Source organism: Epinephelus moara, chromosome 20 (genome assembly GCF_006386435.1).
Source record: "Epinephelus moara isolate mb chromosome 20, YSFRI_EMoa_1.0, whole genome shotgun sequence".
Classification (NCBI taxonomy): domain Eukaryota; kingdom Metazoa; phylum Chordata; class Actinopteri; order Perciformes; family Serranidae; genus Epinephelus; species Epinephelus moara.
The window spans coordinates 6,297,466-6,310,641 of NC_065525.1; the positions used below are offsets into that span (position 1 = coordinate 6,297,466).

Consider the following 13,176-nt stretch of genomic DNA (forward strand, 5'->3'; position numbering starts at 1 on the left):
CCCGCTCAGCATCCAACACCTGGAGTTCCTCATCTGTATACTCCGGCTCAAACAGGTATGGCTCTGGATCTGTGTCCGCTACAAGAAACTCTTCAAAATCGCGTTCAAAGTCGTCCATTGCAGCTACTATACTCCGGAGATATCGTTAGGCTAAATAAACAACTGAGTTTTGTTTACAGGCTACGTCTGTGCCTGTGCCTGCTCACCGGTGTATCCCTCCGCGGATCACAGCGCAGGACGTAAACACACTATACTTCCGTGTATCAAACTTCTTCTAAAATGACTAAAAAGGACTCTCGTTTTTCGAATTAATGTTTAAACATGTTTGTTTTAAATGGACGTGTAGAAATGCCAGCTTCAGGGTTTCTGTAACGTTTATTTGTTCACTTTAACCGAGCAGGCTACTGACCCCCTATAGACTTCAATTGTATTCGCTAAGCTAAGCCGCAATGCTAACCACTGAGACCCAGCCACTGGACGTACAGACAAAAAAGATATCGATCATGTTGTCTCACTATGAAAATGATAGGAAAGGGCATAACTCCCAAATCGTCAGAGTATTCCTTTAAGGGGAGCTGTCATGTCATCCATCTTTATATACAGTCTCTGGTGTGCAGTTATGGATATGCTGCATACTTTGTAATGATGAAACAAATAGGCTATGTGATTAGTCGAACTACTTCTGACAAATTAAACCAGTTAAAGTGACTTCGCTCGGCTTTATGAAGCCTAAAATTGGCCTGCTGCTGCTTTGATTTTGGCATTTGAGCTGCTTCATTCTGTTGACCGTGAAAGGGCTTGAAGCCAGAATGGCAGCTTTCTATTACTTTTTTTGTTTCTTGACTTTTGCAGAATTTGGTCTTTTATTTATTTATTTTTATTATTATTATGCACCAAACACCAATAAACCTGATTCTGATACTAATGTTTTACATTACATTAATGTGGAATACTTGTATTAAGTTCATGCTAGGTACAGTTGTTATTTGACAACAGCTTATTGAAGAGTCAGATCTTTTGTGAGTTTCACACAAGTAAAAACTGTAGAACTACAGTACATACTTTGACCTATGCATATGTAGCATGGAGTATAAAGCACTACTGTAGTTTTTATATCTTTATTTCACATGAATTCACATTTTGCCTAAAAAAAGATTCATTTTGAAAGTGTATCTTGTACAAAGGTGATCACAGGTAGAAAGTTTGTTGAAATACTGTATATAACAGCACACCTGAGATGATGGCAATTATGCACCCATTTAATGTGACAGGTTTGCATTCTAGTGTCACTGACGTCAAAAATGGACACATGCCTACATGAAAAGCATGAAGTCAAAACATTAACTGTGCACAGTGATGTTTGGTTTCATGATTGGTTGAACATGAAATACAGTTTCATAGTCAATCATAACACTAGTATGCAAAGATGTTTTCTGTTTTGTGTCCCAGCTTGTCCAGATTTGGCAGACAGGCATACTGGATCATCGGTGGAGGACCGCACAGGACAACAAGGACATCGTTAGACGGAGCAGGGAGATGGTCCTTGATCATGTCACAGGTCACAAACCCTGAACTGTAGCTCCAATCTTGAAGACACAGCAAAAGAGAGAGAGAAAGAAAGGAGTATCAACCTCAGACTTAACATTGAATCTTTTTCATAGCTGTGAAAATTCTATATGGAAACACATGTTTTTTTCTAAAAAAAAAGTTCACTTTTTGATGCAGCTGTTTGGTGTATTTACAGTCAAAAGGTGAATCACTGCCATCTTGCTTTTGTGCTGGTGTAATGTGGCTTATTATACAGTTATTCACCAGGGAAGCCTCCCCTTTTCACTTCAACTCTAAATACTAAATATTGAACACCTGCTGCTATCATTTTAATATCTCTACTTCCTTTGTGCTGCAGGAAATGGATGCCTAATAGTGAAGGGTGAGCAGAACCAAAGAGAAGATCTTCTAAGCTATAAAAGATGGGACATTCAAAGAAAGAATGAAAATATTAATGAAATGATGTGCTTTTTTCTTTTTTTTTTATTTCCAGGAGAAGATAAAGATTTCAGCTGGTGGTCAGTGAAGCCATTATTAACAAGAAACATAACGAGGTCTGTTCAACTTGTGCTTTCATCCACAGATAGTCTTCTCTCCCTGCAAGGCAACCAAATAATGACACTGCCAACAAAGAGCAAGTACACCTCTTTCAGTGAATAATGATCAAGGGCCAATGTGCTTCTATTCTGCGTGGGACTAATGAAAGACGAGACCGACTACGAGCAGCGTTCAAGGCCTTCATAGCAGAGATTATGTAACAATGTTATGCTCATTAATTTATTCTCGCTTTAAGGATTATAGAAGGGAAGACATGAGCGTTTTGCTAAGCGACTGTAACACCTTGTTGGAGCTATCTCCTTCCTGAGCCTGCAGAGATTTTCCTTCAGCTGAGGGGTCTTTGTTTGGTTTCCCACTGTGAATATTCAGCAGTGAACTAAAGGGCTGAGCTTTGAGACTGATTCATTCAGACTCATATAGCCTGGCACTGCGCTAATACCCACATGTGTTGAAGAAACTGGAGTCAGGATACCTCTGTGTGCTGTGATCCCAGCTTCTTTGTGGTTTGTTGTGGTCATAGATTTTGGGGAGATGCACAGGACAAATCCCCCTCAATATTTAGAGCATGTGGTTTGTTTATGGATCTTCTACATATTGTTTAAGATTTTTTGGAGTTGTGTGCACTGCTTGTTTTCATTATATGGACCCCTAAAGCCCCCATTTCATATACACCGATCAGCCAAAACCACTGACAGGTTAAGTGATTATTGATTATTGTGTTCCAATTCATTGTTCTGCTGGGAAACCTTTGGTTCTGGTATTCATGTGGATACCACCTGATATGTTCCACCCACTCAAACACCGTTGCAGACCAAGTACCCCCCCTCATGGCAACAGTACTCCCCTCACCCGTTTATATTTTATTAAGGCTTAAAGTTACGCATAATTAAGTGTGGGCTGTGTGTGTGTGTGTGTGTGTGTGTGTGTGTGTGTGTGTGTGTGTCCATCCTCAGCTTCTCTGTGAGATCCACCCCTTGCTCCTCCACAGTATGATCCCCTCGGGCCAACTTTGAAAACGGGAGTCCACAAACCAATGGGTGACGTCTTGGTAGCTACTCCCGTTATTTTTATACTGTCTGCGTTTAAAGCATGGTATAATTTTTCTGCTGTTAATGTATCGTACTAGTGTGACCACATTACACACAAAACCTGTTTGTTTTTGGTCAGAGGTAATATTATTAATACTTAATAATTAAAACTCTGTAAGCTTTAGCTATATTTCTACTGAAGGGACAGCAACTGTTCTGCACTTTTAAAACACAAGGCAGTTTATAATGAGTAAAGGTCCACCAGGTACCCTGTTATTAGGTCCATAGTTGAAGAAATGCTGTCTTACCTTGTGGAGGTTTGTCCAGTGTAAACCACAGCTTGACTTTATCAGGGTGGTTTTTCTTCACCTCTTCCAGCTCCTTCCTGAGGAGAATATCTTTCTCAGTCTGCGAGGGAGCAAGTGAAAGAGATTTTATTTCTCCAGAGTGTCTTTCATTTATGAACAGTAAAACTTTTAACAGTAACACACAGAAAGATTTCCCAGAACAATATACCACACAGAGCTGCTGACCTGGTTGGCAAATATGAGGGAGCACATGGTGTTGTCACTGGGGTCTGCTGTGATGCTGCGGATTAACTGCAGCATAGGAGTGATACCTGTCATAGTAAATGACAAACTTAGTCTCAGAGGATGATTCATATCTAACTGAGGGTAAGTACAATGTTGCCTTTTCATTTTTTTTCTATAAAATTATATTGCTAACAGTGAGGCTGCAAAGACAGTATCCTCAAATGTACCCGACAGTTATACTGTAGTACAGTTTTGGGTGCAATTTATGTGCTATATAATAGAAAGGCCACAATATACTTAATGAACAATTCTTTTCCCACTCGTCATCTACATAACAATCCAATAACATATTATCCAGTTGCACATCCAGGGGAGCTGTAGCAGGGGGAAAAGTGGGGCTCATTACCCAGGGCCCCATGGGACGGGGGACCATGAAAAGCCTGGAATAAAAAGTTTGGTATTATTTGCAGTTTTTATTCCTAAGTAATTAGTGCCATAATTGGTCAAAAGACTGAACTTCATATAAAAAAAATGTGGAATCTTTCTTGCAATAGGATTCATTTGTAAATACAGCTAGAGCTGAGTGATGCTCGTTATGTCTTTCCCCCCCCAAAAAGGAAATTGGGGTTCCAAAAAGAATGAAAAGAAAGGGAAAGAAAGCAAACTGACATTGAAAATTCACCATTAGAGAGACACGAATTCGGAGAGGAAGGGCAGGGGGGCCCACAGAGACTGCTCATGCATAGGGCCCAGAATGTGGTGCTACTCCACTTTATAGATCTGTGATGCAACGAATTGATACCAGTGAGTACACTTAGGGAACCCTTTAATTTTCTCCCTCAAAAAGAAGAATATTTGATTCTGCAGAGATTTCAGCCTGCTGAGCCTCTGTGATGCTCCTCTGGATAGTGTATGCTTTCATGTACAATATAATGATTGAAAGTTCACAGAAATGTAAATGAACCTGTTCCTCCAGCGATCATCCCAACGTGCTTGAATTTCCGAACCTTTGGCTCTGACTTCTTGTCTGGTCGGATGGAGAACTGACCTGAATGAAGAGAGTAAGTCTCAGCATGTGTTTGGCAGCCTGAGCTGCTCAGACAGTCTTATATTGTACCACAGTGACATCTGGTGGTGGCAGCAGCTTGAAACATATTGAATGTTTTCATTATACTTTCTTTATCTTTTCTTTTCACACATGCATACTCTCTCTCTCTCTCTCTCTCTCTCTCTCTCTCTCTCTCTCTCTCTCTCTCTCTCTCTCTGTCTCTCTCTCACACAGACACATGCACACACACACACACACACACACACACACACACACACACACACACACACACACGTCATACCATTTCCCTTATACACAAGCAGTCCATTGGGTCCTCTGAAGTCCATGGCGTCTCCAATAGCCATGTTGTCCAGGTACTGAGACATCTTCCCTCCATCTGGGAAGGAGGGGTGGCAGTTCTTGTAGTACACCTGGAGTTACAAAGAGGAAACAACTATTTGAATCTGTTTTTGGCTCATTATTGCTTCTAATCTACGGGGCATCAAAAGTTACCTCTAGAATCATTAGCATAGCCAATAGTTTGTTCTGCAAGGCATGGATGGATTAATAAACAGGCCTACTGGGCACAGGCCCAGGAGCCCAAAATGTCAGGGTTCCCCCTGGTCTTAACCTACGTAATGTCACTCAAATTAATATGTTCCAGCCAGAAAGAGACTTAAAATAACCACAAAGACAACAAAAAGGCAGAAAGAGACCACAAAAAGACACAAAACAGCTATAAAAAGACACAGACTCACAATAACTACAGAAAGGGGTAAAACAACCATAAAGAGACACAAAATGACTTTAAAGAGATGCTAAGCAACTACAAACATTTAAAATAACTATAAAGAGACACAAATGGCAACAATGAGATTTAAAGCAACCACACAGAGACACAAAATTACCACAAAGAGGCACAAAACTCTATAGAGATGTGTACCAACTACAAAGAAATGCAAAACAACATCAAAAAGAGGCTATACAATGATAGTCTGTGTGTCTTGTTCCTATATAGGATAGGTGGTGGGGACTTCTGCATGTCAGTGCCCAGGGGCCCTTTCCAAAATATAAAGCAGTATCCAAAATATAAAAACTATCCACTTAAACCTTGATGAACTCTTTTGTATATATCACGTTGGCTTTTTATCACCTTAGGAAGTTGATATAGCTAGCGTGTTAGCAGACAATAGCTTAGTTGCCCATTGTGCAGACAAGGAGCAACATTGGCATTCATTTAGTCATGTTTCCTTGCCAATGAAAGTTCAATATTCACTCTTCTTTTAGCTCTGTATCGGTCTCTGTAGTCCCTAACTTTAAAACTCTTCAAAATCTCTGTCTTTTTTTATCTTTTCAAATCATCAGGAATTCCTTCAATACACTAAAAAGACCATCTGGTCCACAATCCAAAGTAATCTTCCATTGCTCACAGACTTCTTGAACAGTAATGAAATAGTAACTAATAACTTGATCCCTGAACAGATACAGGTGTCCACTAAAGATTTCATCAAGTTTTTTTGAGCCCAAACCAAACCTGAAACACAAAATATGTTGAATGTACAAGGAGTGCATTTTCCCAAAATTCTGCCTCCCCAGGGACGAGTACACCTTGTTCTTGGCTAAAAAAAAAAAAATCATTTATATTGAAAATTTAACAGCTAACATTGGCATCAACTGCCCAGTAAATCAGAATTGTGAATGCCTGAGTATGAGCATGGTGAGGCAAAGTTGTTTTCTACCTTGCTAAAAAGGCACTGTCCTAACTGTCCCCCTGTCCAAACCGACCCTGCTCTCCCCTACTTATTTGCACTAGCACAGCCATTAATTACAACGAATAAACCCTTTCTTACAAGTTAAATGATAGAAGTGTTGCTTCTCAAATGGTAGACTATTAATCACCTTGACCACAAGGTCAACATATCCCTGGTCCTCGTCACTGGATACTGGAGTGTAGGCTCTGACCACCAGACTGCCGTTCACCCTGGCTGACAGGTACACATGCTGACCTGGTGCAGAGGACAGAGGTGGAGGACAAGAAGGGAGGATGGGTGAGGTGGTGGATTTAAGAGGATGGGAAAAATACCGAAGCACTGATAGAACATGAAGGCTGTCCTCTGATAGAAACAAGCTGTATTTAACCCTTTTCAACTACTTCACTCACCTCATCAGTGTACTATTGTTTAATTGTAATGTAGGACTATAATACATTTCTAACACACCAGCATATGCTATGTTTGGAAAAAGTGACCGCTCAATATCTAGTCTTTTACCTACCCAGCCCAGTCGCCAGAAGAAAATGTTGGCATTGTGCCTTTATGCAAACCACGTATACATTACATTTCTATGTTTCGTATGTATCATATCAGCGTTTCTCAAGTGATGTAGGTGGCACGGTGGTCTAGTGGTTAGCACTATCGCCTCACAGCAAGAGAGTTCCTGGTTCGATCCCAGGAGGGAGCCCTTCTGTGCAGATTGTGCATGTTCTCCCTGTGTCAGCGTGGGTTTTCTCAGGGCACTCCGGCTTCCTCCCACAGTCCAAAGACATGCAGGTTGCGGATAGGTTAATTGGTGACTCTAAATTGGCTGTGAATGTGAGTGTGAATGATTGTCTGTCTCTATGTGTTAGCCCTGCGACAGTCTGGCGATACCCTTCCCAATGTCGGCTGCCATGACACAACGCTGGATACCACCAACCAGGATAGCGCTGCAAAAAGCAACTGTTTTCTTGCTGAGACATAGCTGCATTTCCTGCCAGGATAGTGCCAGGTGAAGTGATTTTTTTTTACCAGAACATCACTACTTTTCCAGTCGACATAGTGCCATAAAAAGCATTTTTATTTTCTTTCTTTCACGCAAGCTGTGATTGTGGTACCAAACCATGTTTTTTTAAACCCAGACATGAGCTTTTCCTAACCATGACCAAGTGGTTTTGGTGTCTAAACCTAACCACACGTTAACCATAGCATTGTTGAATTGTAAAGTTTCAACTTATCTACCAATGTAATGTAACCCTGGTTTGTAGAAACGTACAATGCCAACAGTTTTTCTGACCATTTAGTTGATCACTTCATATAATTTGATGTGTTGCAGCTCAGTCAGTGGAGTCACTACAAACAGAGCAAGATATCTCATATTGTAATCTCATTTATTGCCATCTCTCTCTCTCTCTCTCTCTCTGTCTCTCTCTCTCATTGTGTCATACGGATTACTGTTAATTTATTATGCTGATCTGTTCTGTACGACATCTATTGCACGTCTGTCCGTCCTGGAAGAGGGATCCCTCCTCAGTTGCTCTTCCTGAGGTTTCTACCGTTTTTTTTTCCTCGTTAAAGGGGTGTTTTTTTGGGGAGTTTTTCCTTATCCGCTGTGAGGGTCATAAGGACAGAGGGATGTCGTATGCTGTAAAGCCCTGTGAGGCAAATTGTGATTTGTGATATTGGGCTTTATAAATAAAATTGATTGATTGATTGATATGTCAGATACTTAGAATCAAAGATCAAGATGGGCCAACACTTAACACTTATAAGGTCTTAAGTGCTAGAGATTCATAAGAGGTACAAAGAATTACTATGCTACTGTTTCTCAGAAATAAATGTGTAAACACTAACATCTCAACAAAATACTTTAAAACACCTTAAAGCAGAAAATCATTCTAGTTACAGAGAGTTTAATCTTGGGAAAGATGCTGTTTCAGTACCTACTGGCAGTCCAAGGACGTGAGTTGCAGATGGAAGGCCAAACCGAAATTTTTTTGTGTCATGGCTGATTTCCTGTACAAGGACACAGGTTAGAGCAAAGTACAAAAACAAAGAGTGTGTAGATCGTGCTTGCTAGTTTGCAAGGATACTTTTAGACAGGGTGGTCTTCACACAGTATACCTAATGTATATATAACTAATGTATAATAAACGAGGGGAAATTCAACATATACTGTAGATGTGAAAATTTGCCCCCTGTAGGAAAACAGAATTATTGTAAATATTAGGCTTAGGTTGGGTGCTTCATTTCCCTCTCTCTGTTTTTCCTTTCTTTTTTCTATTGTGTTATTTTTTCATAAATCCTAAAAGAGAATGGTGTCTCTAATCTGTTTTGTAAATGCACTAATTATCTTCATGTTGCATTTGTATATTTACCAAATTACAATACCAATATAATCTCTTCATAAAATGCTTTAACAGAAAAACAATAGGCTAACAAAAACATATTAAGTAAATTAGAAACAAACTAGAGAACGCACTCTCCTACGAAACTGCATGTGTGGATGCTGATGCTGCACTGCAATGCTGACTTTAACAGTTGAATAATACCAATGATGTAAAAAAAAAAAAAAAATGGGGAAAATGTAAATTTTCTGGAGAAGCTGACACTACACTGCAAAGTTGGCTTAAAATGCGTGAGAATAAGGTGAAGTTGTAGGAATAGCTGAAAAGTAGAAATGAGTCTAATTACTTTGAATTTTTCTGAAAAGTTGAATGAGACTGCAGAATATTTTGAGGTTTTTAAAAAGCTGATGCTACACTAAATTGTTGTGATCAGTGGGTATTATAGATTAACAGGGAGAATGTTTCTGGAAAGAGATGCTGATTTTTATTCTTTTATATCTTATTTTTCCCAGTGCTGTGAGCACCATTGAAATTCAATAAACCTCTAGTGGCCAGAAATCTAGGATTGGAAAAAAAAGAAAAGAAAAGAAAGAATCCAAAATGCTCTCCGTGACTAGGTAAGAAAAGAAAATATGTTTGGGAAAATCAACCCTGTAATCAGACATGAGGTTATGATATGTGTAGAATGCCAAAATATGAGCGTCATAAGAGCTAAATGGTAAAGTGTGCATTTGTATTTCTTGCTTTATGTCAGTGTTAACAAATGAAATAAAGGTCTTCAGAAATGATTAACATTGTTCTGACTGGTGTACAGCAGTTGATTATAAATTGTTGTATAATCAGGTCTGCATGTCAATGTGTCTGCAAGAATATAGTGCTGATTCTTTGTTAAATGTCTGTGTCCGTATGCAGTTTACCTGTTTGTCTAAAAGAGGAAGGGAATATTTGACCGTAGGATCCTGCAGAGTGACAGGCAGCTTCTTCTTCTTCTCTCCTGCTGAGCCTCCCAGGAGGAAGTACAGCACGGTCACCACCACCACACAAACACCTACCACTACTGGGATTATCTGCAAGAAATACATGCAACATAGAGACATGACTAACAGTGAAGGTTCTAATTTTAATCAAAAGCAATAGTTTCCCCTCATTTTAATTTTGCCATATAACATGCATTATCAGTGAGTTACAGTACACTTAAGTTCAACAACAGAAAAGAATAAAGGATAAATGCTGAGTAGATAAATAAAATCTCCCAATCTGAATAAGACTGAGCAGTTCTTCAAGGAATATAGCAACTCTCAGGCACTGAAAAACAAAAATAAGTAGATCATTTAAAAGGGGAATTAAGTAAAGGTTCATTCTCACCAAGCTGTGATCCATGGTTACAACATAAAGTGTGCCAGAGTTTCCTTCTCCTCACTCAACCTGAGAGACCAGAGTCCACACACAGTCAAAGCAATGATACTGTAGCCTTCACAACCTCTCTCTCTCTCTCTCTCTCTCTCTCTCTGTCTCTGTCTCTCTCTCTCACACACACACACACACACACACACACACACACACACACACACACACAAGCCGCGCGCAAAGGCCCCCGAAAGGGGGCGTGGCTTCCCGCAGGGGGAAAGGTGACACAAGGTCCAAAGCACCAATAGGAAGTCGGCTCCCACAATGACACTATATAGTGCTGTATAGTGGTGGTGCTCAGGCAGTGAGGAGCTGAGGCCTGAAATCACACCACTGACAGAGGGGTGGAGAGAGAGAGAGGGCCGCATTACATAACTGACACTGATTTTTTACACAGAAGAATTGACATGTACCTACATTTTCAAAGCTGATAATCCTGGTTGTATGAACATAAAACATACAGTACATTTCATTTTAAAACAACTTTGCACCTTAATATAATACATTATACAAGTCTGTCCTCGAGATTTAACAGGCCTGAATAAAAGAGGACCGTGAGTTCTTCGAGGAATGCATTACTGAACAAATAAAAACTGCTGCCATAAAAAGCACCACATTTCTGTTCTACCTGTACAGTCAGGATGCAGTAAAAACAGGATCATCATACTTTATCTACAATGACCTTTGATAGATAAAACACAAAGTGCTCTGCATGAATGATATAAGTGCCTACCAATGTTAGAAACACCTCTTGTAGATGTAGAAATAATAAAAGCACTTAACTTAAAGCCCCTCTATTTAGCATTTATCAACAGTATACAAACATTTAGTAAAATCTTACAAATGTACAGTGTTTGGCAGCAACTCTAACTTTTCTTATAAAGATATATTTTATATTATATTAACTGTGCTTTACTACATTGTCACTTATTGTCTGTTTACACAGGATGAGTTATGGTTACATTAATCAAGACTTGTATCTGCTGTGTTATAAATCATCTTACATATGCTAACAAGTCAGAGTTAAAATATAGTGTTACCAACAAAAACATATATATATATATATATATATATAAAAGAGGATATGTTTCTAAATGCAGCTAGAGTGGAGTGAGTGACTTCTTATGCTATTGGAACTCCAAGTACAATCAAAACATGCAGGGTAATATGTATCCTGTCCACCATCTAAGCATGCCAACATTAAGCTGTATGTTTATTAGCACTAAACACAATGTAGAGCCAAGCTGGTGGAATTGTTGTTAGTTTTGCAGGTATTTGGTCCTAAACTTAAGTATTTGATAAATTAAGTAAGTAAGTAATATTCAGAACTTTATTAATGATCTGAACAGTTTTTAGGGTAGATTTGACACTGTGGATGGCAGGACAGAATGTGAGGAAATATGCAAAAACCTCACTGCACAGACATCAGTGAAGATGATGTTGCTGCAAGTCTTTTTTAACTGAAGCCAAATAAGACCACTGGCACAGGTGATCTAAAAGCCCAACTTCTTAAAGACTGAGCTGCTTAACTAAAAGGAGTTTTTGTTTCAGTCTCTCCTAGACACATGCACAGTGCCAAAATCATTGAAAGTCTCAATAATTAGGCCAGTGCCAAAAAATACAGGCGCAAGGATACCAAGTGATTTCCAGTCTGTGTAAAACAATGGAACATGTTCTGGCCAGCCACCTGAACAATTCTGTGGCCACTTTGCTAGACCCACTCCAGTTTGCATATAAGAGCAACACAGGCACAGACAACGCTGTGCTGACTGCTTAATACAATTACAAAACATCTTATACATCGTAAAGGATTTGCCAGGGTTTTATTTGTGGATTTTAGTTCAGCTTTTAACTCAACGATGACACAAACTCCTGAGAAGGCTAGTGGATCTTAACATTAGAACAGCGTCAGTTCTCTGGATCAGAGACTTTCTTACCTGCTGTCCACAGAAAGTCTGTATCAGGAGGAGGATGTCAGATGTGCTCACTGTGAGCACAGGCTGCCCACAAGGATGTGTTCTGTCCTGTGCTATTATTTCTGTTTACTAATGAATTTATGATCAATAAGAAATATTGAAGATTGTTTAAATGTGCTGACGACATGGCCTTAGTTGGTGTTTTACAGAAAATAAACCTATTGGGTGAAGTTGCCTACCTGGCCTGCACTAGGGCCCTTCAAACATGGTATTGCATAAGCAAGTTTGAAAAATAATGAGGCCAAGACTAAATAATTAATTATTTACACGAAACAAGATCTGAGGACAGAGCTGGTTTCACTCAATGGCCAACCTGTTGAAACTCTCTGGAAATACTAAGTATATTTTCAAGAGATGCTCACAGTGACTTATCTTCTTAGGAAACACAGTGGCCTTGATGTTAGTCAGCAGTTTTTAGAATTAGTGCACAAATATATGGAGTGTTTTAACTTTTCACCTTCCTGGTATAGTCATCTTAACTGTACATTCAAGAATAAACTCTAGGATTGTGACAATGGCAAGTAAAATAGTCGGAAAGCCACAAAAGCCCTTGACCCAACTCAAAGAAAGGGCACCATTAAGATCATTAGTTTCATCCTGTGTCCTCCAATAGCTCTTGAGATATTTCAGTCTGGACCAAAGTGCTAGCAACATATCAACAATGGCATCCCTAGAGCCATGGCGCTAGCATGACTAAAAATATATTCAAAAACTCATTTAGTCACCTGAAAAAGGTTGGTTACAGATATTTTACTGTAGACACTATGAATCAAATTGTTTTTATTCCATTTTAAGTGTAATTTATCATGCTAGTGTATCCAGTCTTACTGAGTTTTGCTTCAAGACACAAATATTGAGAAGAAAACCAGGAAACAAGGAGAATTACTGTACACTGTCAGCAGCTCGATTCATTTCACCCTATTATGTGACTGTTTGCATTTTGTCAAATCTAATCTATTCAGCTGAATCCATGACC

General features: G+C 39.3%; 1 protein-coding gene across 1 annotated transcript; it reads right to left on the reverse strand.

Moving 5' to 3' along the window:
• Positions 1-1,104: 1,104 nt before the first annotated feature.
• On the reverse strand, positions 1,105-10,339 carry LOC126407417 (NADH-cytochrome b5 reductase 2). Its single transcript, XM_050072288.1, has 9 exons — positions 10,183-10,339; positions 9,735-9,884; positions 8,413-8,485; positions 6,615-6,721; positions 5,017-5,146; positions 4,632-4,715; positions 3,668-3,753; positions 3,443-3,542; positions 1,105-1,586 (listed from the first exon to the last, which is right to left on the reverse strand). Exons 1-9 carry the CDS (start codon positions 10,195-10,197, stop codon positions 1,414-1,416), a joined length of 918 nt encoding a protein of 305 aa, XP_049928245.1. The 5' UTR covers positions 10,198-10,339; the 3' UTR covers positions 1,105-1,413.
• Positions 10,340-13,176: the final 2,837 nt, after the last annotated feature.